The 22,201-nt window shown below is 34.5% G+C and overlaps 1 protein-coding gene across 1 annotated transcript in view; it reads right to left on the bottom strand.

Moving 5' to 3' along the window:
• The window catches only part of LOC150096851 (mdm2-binding protein-like), a 269,877-nt gene that overhangs the window by 96,951 nt on the left and 150,725 nt on the right, over positions 1–22,201 (bottom strand). Inside the window, exons 10-12 of the mRNA XM_090408172.1 lie at positions 18,916–19,015; positions 17,735–18,034; positions 4,505–4,669 (exon numbers count right to left, since the gene is read on the bottom strand). Of these exons, the coding sequence (XP_090264298.1) occupies positions 4,505–4,669; positions 17,735–18,034; positions 18,916–19,015 (565 nt within the window). The remainder of the gene's footprint in view (positions 1–4,504; positions 4,670–17,734; positions 18,035–18,915; positions 19,016–22,201) is intronic.

Raw genomic sequence — 22,201 nt, 5'->3', positions numbered from 1 at the left:
AGTTCTGTATATTTTTTGGAAGGTCATAAATTCTGGGCACGCGCGCACACACGCACACACACACACACAGCGGTAACAGCTTTTAATGGTTTTTGTCATCCACATGGTGACTGACTTACATAATTCTCGTTTTCTTTTTAATGCACACTGTTAGATTTACATAGTTCACCAATTGGTGCATGTTGTTGGGTCATTTTTTCTACATAAGTTGTTCAGTGAAGAATGATAGTACCATTACCTTTGTCAACTATGGTAATAACAATATCTTTGTTTTTTATTTTTAGGGATTTAATGGTGGATTTATTTAAGTTTAAGGGATTTATTTCTGCATTAGCAAGATTTTTTCTTCGTGGTTTATTTTTACTTAAGGCGTTAGATATTTCTAATCATACTTTTTTTTTTTGCAGGGACGAATTTTAGACCTTTTCAGGGTGATTAAAACTAATTTGTTGACTAATCTTGGGGTAATTGTGTAGTTGTGAACTCTTGCTTTTTCAGAAAGTCTGAAAAAGCAAGAGTTCACAACTATTGTGGGTGTGGCTACAAAGGATGACAACAAGGATGTTATACACTGGTGGTTGGCTACTCTTCACATTGCTTATTTATGGTTTGTTGCTGTTAGGGACATTGCTTATTCTAGGTTGTTCATTTCCTGCAGTTCAGTCTTTGGAACTTGTTACCAGTTTCTTTTTGTTTTTATCTAGGATGTTTTGCATAATTGTCAGATATCCTTTTGAGAACATCCTAAATATTTGGATTTATGTAACTTTACATAAGTGTCCAGACATGGAACATTAACTACTCAACGAGTAGTTAATGTCAATGTCATCAATAACTCTGAGACAACATGCCTTCAAACAATACTAGGATGTATGGCAAGATCACATTTCTAATACTGTCATTCTGGAAAAAATTGAGCAAAAATCCCTAATAGAAACAATTCAACAAAAGTCAACTGAGGTAGCTGTGACACCAACTTACAACATCCATCTTCACCTACATTCAGTGTTTTGCTCTCTACAGTCTAACTAATGGACACAGAGAACAGTTTGGGCAATACGTAAGCAAATTTCTTTTTGAAGTTGAGACTCATGAACTATCTGACATTAACCATGTAGCACAAAACAGAGTAATATGGCTTGCTTTCATCCAATAGGCTTTATCTCCATGAGTTTTTGTCACATATATTTCTGTATAGATTTTCCTATCCTTATTCATACATGAATAAATGATGTAGCTTGACAAATCTAATTTCAGCTTTAAAACTTGATTTAGGACAAGAGTCTAATTTTTACAGGCCTCCTGGATTTGTTCTCTTAATAAGGTTTTCTCCATAGAGGAATAAATGTGGAGCACTTTGGATGAAGTAAATTTTCTTTTTAGTTTGATGTAGTTGGGTATCAATCGCTTCTCTACAACATTTTAAAAAGGCTAGTTGATTAATCAAAACAGAAATCTGAATTTTCAGCTTACCATAGTGATTGCATTGCTTGTGGGTCAAATCTTAATGGATTACGACAATTCTTTTTTTCATAGCTACATGGTGATTAGCATAGGAAACTAAATCCTAACAGTAGCCACTGATGTAATTTCACTAATATACAATATATTTATAAGTGTTTAATTATTATTAATTTATCTTTTATTTTATTAATTTTATTTTAAAAATGTTTCCTTTTTTTCCCCTTTTCTATTTGTGTATTATTTTATTTCTATATAAAGTGCTAAAGTAAGTACTTCAAGACATGGTAGTTTGTCTCCATAATTCTACACAACACAATGAATGGTGATTACTGTGCAACCCATGAAAGAAAGAAAGAATGTTCTGATTACTGTTTCCATTGTCCTAATCCAAAAATATGCTAAGATCCAACTCCTGCACAGATAACCAATGCACTATATCAAGAACAATTCAGTATATGCCTCTTCTAAGAAGCAGCATGCATATCCAGAAAGCCATCAGAAAAATCTGAATGGTTTGGATAACAAGTTGTTTGGTCCAGATCTGCTCCCCACCAAACTGTGCACTGTAATCAAAATGTGTGTGTAGAATTATCACCAATTCTATATCATCTTTACAAGCTTTCATACTTTCGTGCAAGAAAGTCTATATTTAGTCCATTCAAAAATTGCTAAAGTTAGTAATCAGATTATTGTCCCACTGCTCTCATTTCAATTCTTTCTCAAAAATCACAGAAAAAGATGAAAAGATTTCAAGAAATTCATGTGGTTGCTCTTGACATTTCCAGGGTATTTACCATGGTCTGTCATGAAGACCTGCTCATCAAACTATCATCTTATGGTCTACCTCATATTCTTTGCAACTGGCTGCCAGTTTGCTTGCTGTTCATTATATGTCACAGTGGATGGCTTCGATTCTTCAGCTGTCCTCATGAATGTGAATGTAATGTAATTCATGAGGACAGCTGAAGTAATGAATGTAATGTAATGTGAATGTAATTCACCAGTTTCATCCCTTTCTGACAAGTTAACTTTACTTGAAAATGCCCCCCCCCCCCCCAACATCATCAATCTCTTTAATTCTGCCAACAACACCAGTTATTTCAATCTGGCCACACATATAGGACCTGTTTCTTTCCCCACATCAACAGCCAGCACCACACGAATCTAGTTCACTATACAAAGAGAAAATAATAATCTATCTTTTCAAGACACTTTAACCACAAGTCTTCCTAATGGTGTCCTTTCTCAGTTTATGGAAAACACACCTGCATGGGTAGATACATTCACAACCTCCCACCCTTCTTCTCCAATGATATATCATCCTAAAACTCCCTTTTTAACAGAGCCATCTGCCAGTGTTCCAACCAAGTTTCCTTCATGGCTGAGCTTTCCTTTATTCATTACTTCTTCCTATGTAATGGTTCCAAAGCAAAAAAAAAGTTCACAAAACTGTTCCTCTCTCTATCTTACATCCTTCTCGACTCAGAGATTATAATAATGCTATTACTCTTATTACTATTCTGTATATATCTGGATCACCTGAAAAAAAAAAAAAAAAAAAAAAAAAAAAAAAAAAAAAAGCTAGAACTTTAAAAAAATATAATCTCTGAACTTCTTTCTCATCCCATATGAAACCTACTTTCTACTCAACTAAAGATCAACTCTCTTATCTTTGTTCCAGGTGTATACAAGGCTTCTTGTTTTTGCAACTTATCATATTATGGACAAACTGGAAAATCTGTCAGCATCCACCTTGAAGTATAAATTCAAGATGCCAATAAATTATATTCTTGGTTTAATCCTTTATCTAAGTGTAAGCAAACAAAGTTTGCACCTGAAGTATTTTCAGGACAGGGCAACTTGTATATAGAAGCTAATGACTTCACACCACTTGCATTATGGGAGGGGGGTGGGTCCATTGGGAGAGGTAAATCATTGATGCAATGTTTCATCGATGTTGGTAACAAATAAACACCTTTATTCTTCTGCAGTGTGGATACTGTTGAAGAGGACAGCATTTTTCGCACCACATTTTAACACATGAATAAATTTGACTTTTTTTTGCAAACCAAGAGGCACTTTCTTTTAGGTTTAGGAAGGGCAGTCGTGGCAGTGTTTGGGTAAAGTGAGGGAGGAGGACATACTAAACACTAAAGAGGTAGGTGGAGTGGGGATCATTCTCAAGGGTAAAATTAGGTTATAAACTGACCTGTATAATCTGATGTAGGTGGTTATGAATGCTAAATGACTCCTTTCATTTTTGTCTGTTCCAAGAATTGAGTTCTAATAACTACCTCAGAAATTGCATAGTTACCAAAGTTACCAAATAAAATTACACATGGATACGTCTAAATTATTTTCATTTACACATATCCATGTAGTACACTCATTATAAAAGTGAGAAACTGTATGGGAATATGTGTATATGAAAATCATCATGGCCTTTTGCTCATAGCCAAGATCTTGTTATTTCCATGCTCATTACAACAAAGCTTGACTGTACTATGCTTCACAGTAGAAACAATTATTATTTTTTTTTTGAATCAGTAGATTTAAATTAGAAAACAGTAATTCTTATACCATCTGCCCAACAGCCGAGGCTGCCAACTAGCTCTCATAGAGGATGCCCCTCTTAGAATTAAACTCTTGGGCCTATAGAAAAAAATCTAGTACCATGTGGGTATTTCAAGGCCTATCAATTCTATGCAGGTAGCCAGGTGCCATGAGCAAACAAAACTTAAAAAACTTATTGTACAGCATATGAATTTTTACTGATACTGAGTATACTGTAATTCAATCCTACATAGATAGCAATGACTAACTGCATCATTATTTTATGTATGACTACATACAATGAAACGACAGCTTATGATAAGATATTCTGTCTATATATTTATTTATAGAAAATCAGATCTATTTATCAATAAAATTTCAATTTGCATTTTAAACTTTTATCCACAATGTTTTTTAATGTTACAAACTATTAAAAATGATCATTCATTTCTTCATATAAACCAATAAGCCACAAAATATAACAAACCATCCATTAGTTCAGCCATTTTCCATCCTTTTTGTATTACAGTTTGTGGCCTCTTTCCTTTTTCTAGTTCAGACAGAATTGCATTTTCAACCATTACTGATATATCATATATGTCTATTTCTGTGACAGCTGGAGTTTCTGTTTCTTCCGTTTTCTGGGAATAACCTAAAGAGAAAAAAAATTAAATTAGACCACTATATGGAGATCAAAATCAAATGTTGCTTAAAAAAGGATAATAAATTATGGGGCATTCAAAACACTTCATGTCTTTTTATATTTGTTTATACAGTGAGTCCTTTACTGGGGTAGGATGCTGCAAATTTCAGTGGGTATCAATATTTAGCTTTTCTAACTTGGTCAATAGTTGGTAATCCACCACTGAACTGGAGAAATGTTATGATTTCCCAATTTCTCCAAATTTTTCATATCTGAGTTTTAACAACAGTTACTGCATGATACTGGGTTTTCATTAGTTGTTAAAAAAAAAGATAAAAATATATGGAAACACTAACCACTTTCACTGCCAAGGGAAGGATGGCTTTGTCAGGGTAAATAAACAAAGATTAAAAGAAAAAATATATAATTTATCATTAAAAAACTGAGAAAACACAGTGAAGCATGGCATATATTTGTTTTCTAGCATTGTTTGAAGATTATTAGTTAAAAGGTGAAATCAGGTATGCTAAAAAATCTAAATCAATGATTTCCAGATATTATTTAGGATATTCTTAGTTTTTGTTGAGAGAACCACAGGAATGAATAATGGTGCTAGATTCTTTAATTTGAAGCACAAGAGAGTTTTCTTCCAACTACAGCATAGCAATTTTGTCCATTTGATATCATGATGTATGTTGGAAGAGTGCAAGTCAGCCCTGATTTTTTCTTGTGTTATAATAAGCCACATTGCTAAGCTATTCCTGTTTTCTTATTTTGAAACTTTCACAAGTCTGATTTATGTAAGAAACACAACATGAAGGAATTCTGCAGATTCCTGGAGAATAAAGAAGAGCTGCCTATTGCAAGAATAGGTTTAAAGGTCACTCTGATGTTATGAATTTTAAGGAGATTGGTGATTTTAATGGATAGATTGTCAATGTACTGAAATGGAGTCTCTATATAATGAATTTTAATATTTTAATCAATATTTTTGCTTGAGAGACTAGATTCCACATGCCAGTCATTCTCACACTCACTCACTCACCTGCATCCACCCTAACTGCTTAAGTTTTCTTGAATTTGCACTTCAGCATGCTCGGTGAACAAAGCTCTCTCTAGACACTTAACACCAAAACCATTTAGGTGCAGTCTGTCAGCATTATACAAATCCTTCTTTCTGTGAACCACAAATCCTGCATATTAATTTGTTTGCTATCAATGCCCTCCTCCTTAATTCACCCCTATTATACCATGGCAGGAGACTTAATCTTCACCTTTTCATTGTTCTTTTTTGCTTTGCCCAACAACTCTTTCACATCCTTCCTCTCAGATCATTAGTGTCAACCAAGACAATTAGTTCTTTTACCCCTTACCTTTCTGCATCTGTATTGCATGACTAATATCATTAATTTTTGTGTTAGGGAAACATATTTTGTTACACTTTTGTTAAGTACTCTTCTGATCATAGGCTAATAAAATAACCCTGATCATCATCTAAGGATATAATTTTCTTCTCACCTTGTTTTTCTTTTTTTGTTCATATGATCTTGATTCTTACCTAGGACCAGCTGCTTCTTTCTCTTCAGCACTACTAATCTCTTGCCACTTCTGCATCTTTTCAATTTTTCACTGTGTCCTGTGAAAGATTACATGCAAGCAGGCTAATTTCCTTACTTAGTTCTTCATTTTGTTCTGCTGCATTTTCTCCGACAATCATTCAACATTAATATTTTCCATTCTACTGTTGATACTGCCTACTCTATTAACATTTGCTTCATTCTTGCCAGCCATCTGGTGTTCACTTTCAATAAACTTAATACACAGTCACCCACTCGATTTGCTCTCCTTCTATAAAGCCTTTAACTTTTGCAACAAATACACTTCACACACACACACACACACACACGCACACACAAATTCAAATCACCCAATAATGACATTCTTTTCTGCCACTGCTTTACCATACACTGGCACCATATCATATTTAAACAAAAAATAGAAGGTTTACTTGCAAAGTGTAAATCGCACAGTCGATCAAAGGTAAATCACTTAGTCAATCACACACCTGTGTAAAACAAAAAATACACTGAGTTAATATCATTAACTAAAATATAACTTCCACCCATGAACAGCTGTAAATGTACAGTACATTAGTACTATGGGTTAGGCTATGGATATTTTTTTTTCCTGTTTTTATTAATTTTTATATATATATGTATTTTGGTATTTTTATTTATTTTTTTAATAACCCAGAAACTTTTCCAGAGATCAAAAAATGGAACTTTTTCAGGCTTTCAATAAGTAGGCAATGTATTATTCAGTATTACTTCAGTATTATAGAATACTGAAGACGATCACAAACATTCAAGCCCATGGCAGGATTTGAATCAATAGCACAAGGGTTTGAGAATGGATACATTATCAACTCAGCCAACCAGGCTGGCTAGAAATCAAATTCAATCATATGATCCTTTAATTAAAATACTAGTATATGCTACAGCATTAGTGGTAGCCTACTCAATATTTATCAATAATCAATAATAATTATTGAATTTAGGATAGTTAATTAGAATTTCAATGGCTGCTTTAAATTTGTGCTCATACCAGGGTTTGGCAAGTAAGGAACAGATGACTTTCCAGTGAATTCTGTGCAGAGTATCCAGGGCATGATCAGAAAGGCCAGATTTTCTACAGTTATTAAATTTGATATGTCATCCCAGATAGCAATTATGGATCTTGTTTCACCTATACATGCCAAGCTACATCTGAGGCATCTGGACAGCTAAGCAACAGGTGTTTGTTACACTATTTGGGAGATTGTTATGAAAAAGAATGGATTCCATTTAGAGAGAAGAGAGAGTTATTGACATGTATTCTGAGACCTACAGATTTATCTGAAAGTACATATTTTTTCAAATGGTGTAGCACCACAAGATAAAAATCTAGAAGGAGACCTCTAATGTTGTTCTTGTTTTAAAAGAATAAACATCAGCTCAAATTTGGAAGAGCAAATTCTATACTAGTTTTGGTCTGGCATTTGTTTATATAATCCTGCATTTCTTCCTGTCAACAGATGAAACGGAAGCCAGAACATTTTGTATTAAGCAGAAAGTTATGTTTTTCTTCTAAACAATGTTCTTCTTAATGGTGGGCATGTATTACAGAATACTGAAGACAAGAAGAAAACTGTATTATTCAGACAAGGAAAGGAACTGAATTCATATAATGAAGGATTGTGTAGAGAAATGTAAAGCCAACAGTTCATTCTAAATATTTTCTCTTCACGGATAATTTTCTGAAGCAGGGTAATTTTTCCAATATTGCTTACACAGAAGTCCTGAGGTAGGAGAAGGTTCTTTATTTAGAAAGAATGTTGATTCTGAATTAGTGAGATGGCTCTCATTTGGAAACTGATTGAATCGATTGTATTGGAAATCCAAAGTTATCAATCCTAGAAGGGATTTACAAAGAAATTTGTTTTCTTTGTTATTTTTTTCTTTTATTCCTGAAATTAAATGTATGAGTGTGAGAGAGAAAGTGTACCTCTTATGAAATTCTCTTAATGAATTTTATGTAAATAACTATATTTGTATAGTTATTTTAATTAAAGAGCGTAATTTCATTTTGAAAAAAGAGCATGCAAGAAAGTTTTAAAACAAATCAAGAGTTGAGCAGTTTTCAGAGGTGAACTGTTGATTCAAATACACAAATATTATTCACGACAAACTGAAAGGGTTTGAAAACAAGACCCAAACCTTGGAGATTCAGTGGCAAGCCTAAAAAAAAAACATTGATTAATTCAGCCAGAGAGGTATGTGGTGAGGTTGTCTGTAAGGATAAAAAAAATCAAAACCTCATGGTGGACTCAAAAAGTTTAAAGAGGCAGTGAAGGAAAAGAAGAAAGCATATTAAAAGCTCCTAGCAAGTAATTGTCAGCTTGTGCTATTAGAGAATACAGAAAAAAATCTAAGAAAACAAAATACTGTGTAAAACTACCTAAACAAAAGTCATGGGAAGACTTTGGTAAAAACACAGAAAATAAATATCAGGAAGGTGACAAAATATTCTGGAGGATATTGAAAAAGCTTAGAAATGGCGAAAAGAGTACTGTAAAAGGAATGATAAAGGTGACATGAAAACCGAATATAAAGATATTCTATATGTCTGGAGTAATCACTTTGAAAAACTGGTAAATGAAACAAGAAGTGTCAGCATGATGGTAGAAAACTTCCAAACAGGAGTACAGTCAGGGATACACATCCATATTTGAAGTAGAATAAGTCATCAAAAAATGTGGAAAGCCAGTGGGAATAGATGAAATTCAGCAATAAATGCTCAAATATGGAAGTATAAAACTATTACAGTTTCTATACTACATAATTCAGAAGGCCAGGCCAGAGGGTTGAATTCAAGAGGATTGGAATTTGATGATGTATATGTATCCCGTATATGATTCTTTCTGTATTACAATTCTCGTCTTGCTAACAGGACTAAGATAAGTGAATGTAATATTATGGGAAAACTAGATTTGTTTTCAAAGTAGATGAATATATTGGAAATAAACCACAAATAATTAAATGATACAAGTGGTGTGAACATAACCTATGTTTTTTAGGTGTGGGAAACACACATAACATATGCAGTCGGGTCTCTTTTTATGCGGTAGATACGTTCCACAGAAAACCGCATACAAAAAATTGCACAAAAAAGGCCTACCTTATATTGAAAAATGGATACATTCCATAATTTTCTAAAACCGCATAAAAACCAAAGCAATGAATTAAAATAAACCTAAAATCGCATAAAAAAGTTCATGAAAATTCAGGAAAATAAGAATGCCTAAGTTTGTTTTAAAGCTTTATTCATTTAATTTTATTGAAAATAAATTTTTTTTTGTTTTTTTTTAACATTTTGTCATCAGAATTATCATCGCTATTAGACAATATTAGACAACATTTGCGCACTGGTGCAAAATCACTTTCATCACCAGAAGAGATAGTCAGCGCATCAGATCTGTATGGTAAAGGCAATGGTTCTTCACAAACAGAATTAGTTTCATCCTCATTCTGTGCTGATTTTTTTCTCTGACAGTGTAATCAGTGATTAAACTTTGCGATGATTATTTCACTAATTTTTTATACAGCTCACGATATCCAGACATACAGTTCTTCAGCTCACGTTGGAATTTAAAGACTCGCTTAGAATTTGTGTCATTAACAAGAAAATGATTTTCCAATTTATTGCACCTTCTCGAATTATATTTACAGTGAGGGGGACAGGTTTTTCTTCTGCTTCACTATCGTTTTCTGGATCTTCGACGATATCTAAAGTTAATCGATATCCAATAATATCATTGTCACTTAAGGCATTATCCCCAAGCAATTCGTCTACATCGTTCTGGCTAAATGTATCAAAACCATCTCCACCAATTTCATGTGCCAATGTAATGATTTCAGCTGATAATGTAGATGTTTGCATGGTTGCACTGTTTGCAATACATCCAGGCCAAGCTGCTTTCCAGCAAGCATTTAAAGTTTGTGGTGATAGCAGATACAACATGATTTAAGCAGTCCAAAACAGACAAATTTTTTCCAAACGTCACTTACTGTTAATGGCTCATTTTCTAGTTTCTTCAATATAAATTGAAAAGTGTGCTTAACGTAATATTTTTTAAAAGTAGCAATTATGCCTTGATCTAATAGCTGAATAATGCTTGTTGTATTGGGTGGAAAAAACACTACCTGCACATTTTGGATGTTCTAAATGCGAATGACTTGGTGCATTGTCAATAAAACTTTAAAATTGAGAGCTTTTTGCTTCATGTTTCCACTTCTAGTACAAAGCAATTATTGAACCATTCAGTAAATACAGCAGTTATTACCCAGGCCTTTGTATTAGCCATCCAATGTACTGGTAGCTGTTTTAGATCTTTGCCTTTTAGAGCCCGTGGTCCTAGAAATCGATTTACTAGGAGGGGTTTCAACATTCGATCTCCTGATGCATTGCTACAAAGTAACAACGTTACTCGATCTTTACTTGCTTTAAACCTACTTTCTCAGACTTTACGATGCAAGTTCGACTAGGCATTTTCTTCCAAAACAATCTGTTTTGTCAGTGTTAAACACTTGATTGGATATTGTCCCGATATCCACCATCTTCAATAATTTTGGCTGCTTCTTCATCTGCTGCTGCAACTTTGACTGTAATCTTCACATTATAAAGTGCATTCCTTTTTTTTAAAAACCCGGTTTACCATCCTTTGCTAGCCGAAAATTTTTTATCAGCCTGGGAAGCAGAAGTAGACGGCTCCAATTGGTTCATCTGTTCATAAAACTGAAGAGCTTTTTGTTTAATTAAATAACCACTAGATTCGCCTAAATTAAAATGTTTACCAATCACCGTAGATCCCTCTCCTTTTGCTAAGCAATCTAAAATTGCAATTTTCATTTCCAAAGAAATTGCTTTTCTTTGGTGCTTTTTTCCCTCCATTGGACCAAATTTAATTAATTATTAATTAATAATAAATGATCAATTATAATTAATAATAAAAAATCAGCTAAATTAACAATTAATTATTAATGAATACATTACAAAATAACCAAAGTGTTCCATGAAAATTTCAGGATTTGTGAAGTGTTTCTGTCGTAGGAAAAGTTTGGGAAATGCTGGATTACCCTATAATCAGAATGGATTCTCCTCCTGTTGACATGCACAGAAGTGTTGAAAGGTCTCGTATCTGTGGGCGTGCACCGCATAACTTCAAATCCGCATAAAAAGAGACCCGAGTGTATATCACTCTCTCTCTCTCTCTCTCTCACACACACACACACACACACACACACACACACACACACACACACACACACACACACACACACACACACACACACACACACACACACACACAGCAATCCAACATTGTCATAGCTAACATTTTGGTGTTCTAAAACACTTTTGACTGAATTGATCCACTTAGATCTTTGGTCTTTTTCCTGCATCTTGTCAATAAACTGCTTTGCTAGTCTTTTCATTCCCATTCTGTTTAAGTGACCATACAACCTTAGATTAGTCTGTTGACGCATTCTTAAATGCTAACAAGGCCAAGTTCCTTCCTAACATCTTCATTTTGAATATGATTTTATGCCGCTGATGCTATCTATTCAGTCTTCCTAATTCTTTTTTTTTCAGAGCTCTCATATCTGTGGTCTCTAATCTTTGATCATGTGCTCTATTTCTAAGCAAACTCTCATATCTATGTCTTAAAACTTGTTTGAACACTGTGTTGTATATTGTTAGTTTAGTAGTTTGGCTAATTTGTTTCTTATTCCACATAAATTTATTCAACTGGCTCCCCACCATACCAGCTTTGCTTATTCTGTTGTCCATTCCCATATTTAATTTGCCATCTTCTCTAAAAACTGTGTCTAAACAGCTGAAATATTTTACTTGTTCTATAGACTCTCCATTCAGAATCCTGCTGAAGTTTTCTACATTCCTGCCTATTTTTATAGTTTTAGTCTTTTAATTGCTGATTTTCATGCTAAATTTGTTACAGATGTTATGCACTTTTTAGTTAGAGAACCCTAGAGATTTGCACTGGATGGGTTTAGGAGTACATCATCATCATCTGCATACAGTAAAGAGCTAAGTTTGATATCTCCAATTCTAATATCAGGTTTAATGCCACTATCTTTCATAATATAATTCACACAGATAAGTTATAATATAAATGGACAGAGAGTGTACCCCTGTCTTATAAATTATGATACCTGATTTTACATCAAATCACCTTCATGTGCTTACTTTCTTCAGTTCTAACTGCTGACTTACAATTTAAACATAAACTATTATTGTTCTGTGTAATATTACATTTATCCCATATAACTGTAGCATTTTTAAAAGCTTCTTGGGCATCTTGTCATATGCATTTTCCAGATCTACAAAACTTAATTACTGATCCTTGTTATTTTCCCATGATTTCTCAACTATTTGTTGTAAAGTGAAAATCTGACCATGACAACATCTTAAAGCCAGCTTGTTCTCAAAGTTTCTCTTCCACAGTTTTTCTCAACCTCTTCTCAATTAATCTTGCATAAATATTTCTTAGGTCACATTCAGCTTTATTCCCCTTTTTATAGATGGGAACTATGAGGGCTCTACTCCAATCACATTAAATTGGGCCTTCTCTCCAGGCGCTCTGAATTATGCAATATAGCCAATGCAAAATTTCATACCTCCATATTTTAGCATTTCTTGTCAAATATCATCTATTCCTTCCAGCTGCCTTTCACTATTCAGAATTTTAATAGGCTTGTCTGCCTCAAGTAAATGATATGTACTCCTGTTTGTATTCCTCTTGAATATTTTCTATTTCCAGATAAAATAAGAGCTGAGGTTTGTTAATTAAGCTTATAGTAATTAGTGACTATAAGTAATTAGTGACGGGGTGCTTAAGGGTCAAAGCTGTATAACTGAGAGGAGACCTCCACGTAGCCTTTAAAGGAATGCGGAGAACCGACCAGGGCTTCTGACCTAATGTCCAATCCTCACCTTCTTGTGGTGCACCCTGTTGGGAATCTACTTGGATACTGAACGAACGAGGATGGGCTGGTAATTTGGGATTTAGCCGACCAAATTGTATTCTTATTGATTAATAAGAAGCCTGAATGGCAAAGAAATGGAGATAGCTGAGGAATTAGATAAGTACCAGATCGACATAATAGGGCTGACTGAAACAAAAAAAGACCAAAACTGGTGAGATCTTTCTGAGCAATAAATACAAAATGTTATATTCAGGCAATGACAATCAAGGAAAGGAAGGAGTAGCCATAGTATTCAACACAAAATACGAGGCTAATCTTCTTGAATGGCAGTCAGTCTCAAGTAGAGTAATGTGGGCAAATATGAGAATGGGGAACTGGACAATGAGACTTATTTGTGCCTATGGTCCCACAGAAGGTTCTACTAAGGTAGAAGTGGAAGAATATTTTGACGCTTTAGAAAAAGCAACTGACACAATGAAAAAGGAAAAGTTGGGGATCTAAATAGCAGAGTAGGAAATGATTGTCAGACATACAAAAATATTTTGGGAAAATTTGGAGAAAAGAGCAAAGCTAATAATAATGGCAAATATCTGTTGGATTTCTGCTCAGGACATGGACTGGTTATTACTAACACCATGTTCCAACATAAAAATGTGCACAAATTCACATGGAGAGAAAAGGCTAGGAATAAGAAAAGTCTCATTGACTATGTTATTGTTGATAGTGATGTTTTCTCCCTGGTGCAGGACACCAGAGTGTACAGAGGATTTGAAATTGGAAGTGATCACTATTTAGTCTTGAGCAGGATAAAATTGAATTTCATATTGAAAAGAATAAAGCGAATAAAAGTTGAGCAGCTCTCAGATGTGAACTGTAGACTAAAATACAGAAAGATTATTGAAAATAAAATAAAAGAGTTTGAGAACAGGAATCAAACCTTGGAGATTCAGTGGCAAACTCTGAAGAAAACATTGATTGATTCTGCCAGAGAGGCATGTGGTGAGGTTGTGCGCAAGGATAAAAAAATCAGAACTCCCTGGTGGACACAGGAAGTTAAAGAGGCAGTGAAGGAAAAGAAGAAAGCATATCAAAAGTTCCTGGCAAATAAGTCAGCTTTTACTCTTACAGAATACAGAGACAAATGTAAGAAAGCTAAACAGTGTGTAAAACTAGCTAAACAAAAGTCATGGGAGGACTTTGGCAAGAATATAGAAAATAAATATCAAGAAGGTGGCAAAATATTCTGGAGGTTGTTGAAGAAGCTTAGGAATGGAGGAAAGAGTGCTGTAAAAGGAGTTAGAGATGATAAAAGTGACATGAAAACAGGAGAAAAAGATATCCTTGAAGTATGGAGTAATTACTTTGAAAAACTGCTAAATGAAACAAGCAGTGATGACAGCACAGTGATAAAAAACACTGACCAGGCATGCAGTCAGGAATACATATCCATACGGAAGTAGAAAAAGCCATCAAAGGCTTGAAATGTGGAAAGGCAGCAGGAGTAGATGATATTCGACCAGAAATGCTGAAGTATGGTGGTATAAGAGTCTTACAGTGGCTGCACTGCATAGTTCAGAAAGCCTGGACAGAGGAACGAATTCCCGATGATTGGAGTAGAGCTCTCATAGTACCCATATATAAAAAGGGAAATAAAATTGAATGTGAGAATTACAGAGGTATTTCCCTACTGAGTGTTCCTGGCAAGATCTATGCAAGTATACTTGAGAAACGGTTGAGAAGAATTGTGGAAGAAAAGTTTGGTGAAGAACAAGCTGGATTCAGGCCAAACAGAGGCTATCAGGATCAGATCTTCACTTTACGACAAATAGTGGAGAAAGCATGGGAATATAACAAAGATCTGTATTTAAGTTTTGTCGATTTGGAAAAGGCATATGACAAGGTACCAAGAGAGAAGCTATTCAATACGCTACAGTTATATGGTTCCAATGGGGCATTATATAACTTCAAGCTATTCAATTTAGTCTGTATTTGAGTTGTAAGTCAGCAGTTAGAATTGAAGTACATGAAGATGGTTTAATGTTAAATCTGGTGTGAGACAAGGATGTACATTATCCCCTCTGTTATTCATTATCTATATGGATCACATTATGAAGGAAAGAGGTATTAAACATGATATCCAAATTGGAGATGTTAATGTCAGCTCTTTGCTTTATGCGGATGATGTTATACTTCTAAATAAATCTGCTACAAGTCTGCAAGATTCTCCGACTAAATTGAATAGCTGTTGTAATAGATATGGTATGAAGGTCAGCAATAAAAAGACAAAGATAATGAAAATAGGTAGAATCATTGAAAATGTCAACTGTGTTGTGAATGGAGAACCTGTGGAACAAGTAAAACATTTCAGCTACTTAGGCACGATTTTTACTGACGACGGTAAATTAAATATAGAAATAGACAACAGAATCAGCAAAGCTGGTATGGTGGGAAGTCAACTGAATAAATTCATATGGAATAAGAGAGAAATTAGTCGGAACACTAAATTAGCTGTATACAAAACAGTTTTAACTTATGGATCTGAGAGCTGGGTCAGAAGTAAACACTTGACCAAAGACTAGAGACCGCAGATATGAGAGTCCTGAGAAAGATTATAGGCGTGAACAGATGGCATCAATGGCAATATCGTATTAAAAATGAGGATATTAGGAAAGAACTTGACATTGTCAGCATCCAGGAATGCATTAGCAGAGTTAATCTCAGGTGGTATGGTCACTTAAACAGAATGGGCGAGGAAAGATTAGCAAAACAATTGTTCTCTGCCAGGTTGGCAGCAAAACGACCCAGAGGAAGACCAAGATATAGGTGGATTGATACGGTACAAAGTGCCTTAGACGATAGAAATATAAGATCTGATAATGTTGGAGTCTTGACAAGTAACAGACTGATTTGGAGGAAAATTGTAGATAGGCAGTTAGTAATTATGTAATTTTTTTCATGTAGTACTATCATATCTTGTACACACCCTTGAGGGTAGATGGCATTAATTTGATGATGATGATGTAATTAGTGACTAGAGTGCAGAAGTAACTGATTGCTGGAGACCTAAAGTCTTAATTATTATGCAATGTTAAAACAAATGTTATGTGGGTCAAATGTGTGCAATCCATATCCATAAGATTTTTAGCATGCCATTATTGTTAAGATTAGGGTGGTTGATTAGAATTTCACAGGTTTATTTAAATTTGTGTGCATAGTGATTGGAGCACACTAATGCTGTAGCATTCACAGTATTTTCATTAGAGAATAAAGAGTGAATTTGATTTCTGGCTATACAAAACTGCAGGACTGTAGCTTTGATGTAATTTTTTCCCTCTTCCCTTTCACAAAAATGTCAGACTTGTAGAGTAATGGATAACAATTAGTAATACTTTGGCATATTAATTTTGAATTGTAACTTGTGTCTCTGTATATATAGTAAACCCTCGATTTAACGGACTAATAGGGCTAAGGGGGTGTTTTTCCCTCTTCCCTTTCACAAAAATGTCAGACTTGTAGAGTAATGGATAACATTTAGTAATACTTTGGTATATTAATTTTGAATTGTAACTTGTGTCTCTGTATATATATATATAGTAAACCCTCGATTTAACAGACTAATAGGGGCTAAGGGGGTGTCCGTTAAATCACAAATTTTTTTAAAATAAAAATATCTGTAACGTTTTGCTGCAATTTTATTAATATCAGCACTGTAATAACAAAAAAGTTGTTTTACCCACAATTTTTACACAATTTTCACACTTTTAGATAAGTTAATGTGAAGTTAATGTTCGATGTTGAGGTGCTTGGTTTAGGTAATCCTACTTTGAAAAAAACTATCAAGTTTTTTTTTTTTTTTTTTTGAACTTTTGAATTCTGCTGTTTTTTTTTATAATTAACTCGTCAAAATTACGAACATGTCTGTAATAAAACTGACGCAGAAAGTCACACTACGTGACAAAAGAACCAATTACAGTGCGATTAGTATGATCACGTCCTAATAATTCAGTGAACATGTTTTATGAGCGGTAACTCATTTATGTTGGCTAAATTACTACAGTGTTTTTCAACATATTTGCCTAAATTTGTTAAAAATAACAGGAGATTAATAACAAAAAATAACCTTAATTTAATTATAAGCAAATCTTGGTTTAAAGCATTTTAAAATTATCAGGGTGTTAATTTTCACGTGACATATGGACTGAAAATTTTGTCTGTTAAATCAAGGGTTAACTGTATGTGAATAGTCCAAATGGTGACATTAATATGAAGGTTGAAATGTCAAGAAATTAGAGTTATTACTCCTAATACAGTAGTAATATCAATAATTTTACACAATGAATGAAATTAATCACCATGAAATTTTTTTAAATATATATCAACTCACACAAAATGTTGAAAAAGTTATAGCACATCAGTGCTATGAGTGAGCAAAGTTAAGTTCTCACTATAAATTTGATGTAATCAATCAATTATTGTGAAACTAAACTTGATATTTTTGAACCATGAGATTTAGAAGAAACAAAATACACACCCATCCAGTCCTGAAGTATCTTTTTCCGAACATCTTGAACAATTTCTTCTGCTTTTTTTAACAAATCTGGAACATCAATATGTGGAAGATCTTGAACAATTCCTTTAACTTTTTGTTTGGCATGCTCTAAGTCTGAAAGTGATACAGCTGGCGAATAAATTAGAGAATTATAGAAGTCAGCATTAATGTCTCCAGGATCTTTTAAAGGATATAAACGAGCAGAAGTACAAGTTGACTGTCCATCACTAAGGACTGCAAATACTATATGTTTGGCAACTGGCAAATCTATATGAATAGGATCTGTAAATAAAGTTATATGAAAATTGCATTCAGTATAAGTTGAAGACTTGCACATTTGTATATATTCATATTTAATGATTCTAACGTTAAGTGATGGTAAATGATTTATTGCTTACATAAAAATATCCAGTTGTAAACTATAAAGTTAAGAACATTAAGCAGCGACAAACATAAACACACCAAAAGTTTCCATTTTTTCTTTCAAACAAAATTTAAATAATATCGATATAAATAAAAGGCAAAACTTCTATGATGCCACACAAATACAAAATTGTTATTTCTAAACATTGCATTTTGAAAAATGCTTTACTGGAATGAACAGTATAAACATACAAAAAAAAAACATTCTTAATAAAATTGTAATTACACAGAGATGTCATTTGAAATCTTGGAAAAAAAAAAGCTAATATTTTTAATTTAAGGCAATTGTATTATTATTATTTTTTTTTTACAATAGCTGTAATATTTGCAAGTGGCATAATACTAAATTCCACATTAAATTTTTATTTTTTATTATTATTTTCTGCAGCACTATTTGAAATGTTTAAATAGATCACTGCTACTCATTTCAACTGCTTTACGTTTGTTTCTGTTTGAACTGTTATCACAGTTGACACATAACACAGTACAGTAAACCCTTACTACAGAAAACTTGGAACAAAAGAACAGTTAATTCAGCTGAAAATTTGATTAGTGAATTTCCTATAAAAATTCATTGGTGCTATAAGAATTTTTTTTTTTTTTTGGCAGTTTGTTACAGTGAGTGAGTTTACTGTAGTTATCTCAATAATAACTTTCTTATTCCCTAAACTTTTTATTAATTGTTTGAAAATTGTTTTTATTAATTGTATTAACAATAAGATGAAAATATTTAGACTGACTTTTTCCAGAAAATCCTTTTTTCCATTCATCTGTAGTAAGAACATTTGAGATACCTGACTTCAAAGAGAAGCTATATTTCAGTCTTAAGATAGTCGATACCTGCAAATAAAAAACAATTATAAAAAGATGTGTTTTTAAAGTCATTCATACATATAAATACTAAAAATACCAACAAATTTTGATACTTTAATTATGTCAGAACTTCATCAGGAAGTCAGATATTGTTGCACAATGCAAAGAACATAATATAACAGAATAATGATATAAACCATTAATAACTTGCTGATATTGTTAAGAGCAAATATTACAGTAACATTACTCATAAAATAAATGAAAAGCAGGCCAAACTGCATATATCTCTTTCACTGACTGATTTTATTATTAAGGAGGAAAAGTATTCTCGTCCCAATCTACAAAGGAAAAGGAGATGTTCAAGACTGTGGCAACTATAGAGGGATCAAGCTGATGTCACACACACATTGAAGATATGGGAAAGAGTAATTGAAGGAAGGATACGGCAGGAAACGAAAATTGGTGAGGAGCAGTTTGGATTTATGCTAGGAAGAGGGACAATGGATGCGATATTTGCACTAAGGCGATTGATGGAGAAATAGAGAGAGATGCAAGTGGATCTACACATAGTGTTTATAGACCTGGAAAAGGCATACGACAGAGTGGCCAGGCAGGAGGTATGGAGGTGTATGAGGAAGAAGGGGGGTGTCGGAGAAGTATGTGAGGTTGGTGAAGGAGATGTATGAGGGAACAGAAACTCAGGTCAGGTCTAGTGTCGACATTCCCCATTGTCGTAGGGCTACACCAAGGGTCAGCTCTGAGCCCCTACCTCTTTGACCTGGTCATGGATGTACTAGTGGAGGATGTCAAGAAGGAGGCACCATGGAGCATGCTGTTTGCCGACGACATTGTTCAATGCAAATCATCCCGAAAGAAGCTTGAAAATACCCTGGAAGAGTGGAGAAAGGCATCGGAGGAGAGAGGCATGAGAATTAACCGGGTGAAGATTGAATATATGTCAATGGGGAGTGACGAGGATATGGCTATACGACTTCAGGGTGAAAGGCTAATTTCAGGGAAGAAATTCAAGTACCTTGGGTCGGTTGTCGAGAGGAATGGTGACTTGGATGAGGAAATACAGCACCGAATAACATGTGGTTGGATGAATTGGAGGAAGATGAGCGGGGTCCTGTGCGACAAGAGAGTGAGTTGTAAGAGGAAAGGAAAGCTGTATAAGATGGTGGTGAGGCTGGCGATGCTCCATGGTGTGGAGACGTGGCCAATAACCAAGGCACAGGAGAGGAAGATGGAGGTAGCAGAGATGCAGATGTTAAGATGGATGAGTGGTGTGACAAAGAAGGACAGGATAAGGAATGACTACATCAGAGGGATGGTTAAGGTGGGACCAATTGGCAAGAAGATACAAGAAAGTAGGCTCAAGTGGTTTGGACATGTAGAGAGGAAGGGTGAGGCGTATGTTGGTAAACAAGTGGAGTATATGGAGTTGGAGGGAAGGAGGAAAAGAGGCAGGCCCAAGCTCAGGTGGAGGGATAAGGTGACAGACAATCTTAGGGAGAAAGGATGGAGTCTGAAGGATGCCCTGGACTGGAGAACTTGGAAGAGGAAGGTTAAAGATCGGTACACTGACCCCATTTAACATGGGATAAGGCATAGTGAAAGATTAAGAGAGACCTCCAGGGAGTCAGAGACTCATCAAGGGAGGCCACATACACACACCGGCTATCATACTTATTCTTGAATTCATTCACACTGCTTGCACTCACAACATCCAATGGCAATCCATTCCAATCACGCACCACCTTCTGAGAGAAAAATCTAGCCCTCATCCCTTCTTAGCGGCCTTCATTCTCAGCTTCCAAGGATAAATTCCCTCCATAAATTGAAAAATTCCATCAACTGAAATTCTGTATGATCCTTTCAGAAGTTTGTAAGTCTCAATCATATATCCCCTCTTCCTCCTGTTTGATAGTGTCTGCAGTCTACAAATTCTCGATCTGTCTTCATAATCAGTATTCCACAATCCTGATATCAATTTTAACACTCTCAAATATATCAGAATCACAACGAAAACCTTGACCAGACCTGAGCACAATAGTCCACGTGAGGTCTTATCAAGTCCTTGTAAAGAGGCAAAATAACATCCTTATCTTTACATGTGAACATTTGCTTCAGCATTGCAATTATCTTTTGAGTTGTATTTGCAATCTTCGTCACATGGCCCCTGAACTTCAACTTCCTATCTATTAACAGTTTCTTTTAGCCTAAACTCACCAATATAATACAACATCAGATATCTAATCATGCCGAAGTGAATGACTTTATATTTACTGATGTTGAACTGATATCCATTTTCCCATGCCCACAATTCCAGTCTATTTTAATCATTCTACAAGTACTGCATATCAGCAGCATTCTTGAATACCCCTACCTATCTTTGCATCACATCTATCAAGCGACATACAGCAAATAGCTGTATGTCGCTTGTCAAATCCTTCCCAATATCATTAATGTACAGATTGAATAACAGTGGACCAAGCATTGATCCTTGTGTACACCATTTGTTACCTTAAGTCTTGCAGACTCACATCCTCCGCATATCATTTTTTGATATTTGTCAGTCAGCCATCCTCTTATCCACACTAATATTCTATTATCCAAACCCATATTTTCCAATTTATGCAACAGTCTACCATGCTGTATTCTTTAAAAAAATTATAAAAATCAAAAATGATCATGGTGTATCCATTCCACTTGTCTAGTTCAGTATTAACAATGTTATAGAACGTGAGCAAGTTGTTCAAACATGACCTTTCCTTAGTAAACTCATGTTGTTCATTGCAAATTTACTGTCAACCTATTTCTGAATGTAAGCCCAAACCAATTTTTCCAAAATCTTCACCACCACTCCTGAGATACTAATTGCTTGATAGTTGGATACATCGGTCTTTCACCACCCTTATGCAATGGAATTACCATATATTTCTTCCATTCCTGCAGAATCTGAGACTCATATTAAACATCCCGGTCAAAGGAATCGCTAGTTCAGCTGAACACTCTTTTAGCATATGTGCTGATATTCCATCAGTCCCTATTGCTGAATTCTTATTCAGTTTGCACAACAGCTCTAATACCTCAGCCTCACACACCTGCATTTCTTCATTTAGTGAAGAGGTAACAGTGAGCTCAATGTTGCGTTCACCAGGTTGATAGCTTTTAACGAAATGGACACATTAACTGAACAACCTCTTCTGC

Source organism: Typopeltis vanoorti, chromosome 18 (assembly GCF_054136105.1).
Source record: "Typopeltis vanoorti isolate ZY-2024b chromosome 18, IOZ_Tvanoo_1.0, whole genome shotgun sequence".
Classification (NCBI taxonomy): domain Eukaryota; kingdom Metazoa; phylum Arthropoda; class Arachnida; order Uropygi; family Thelyphonidae; genus Typopeltis; species Typopeltis vanoorti.
Note: the sequence above shows the minus strand (reverse complement) of the source record. Positions and strands in the feature narration are given on the sequence as shown.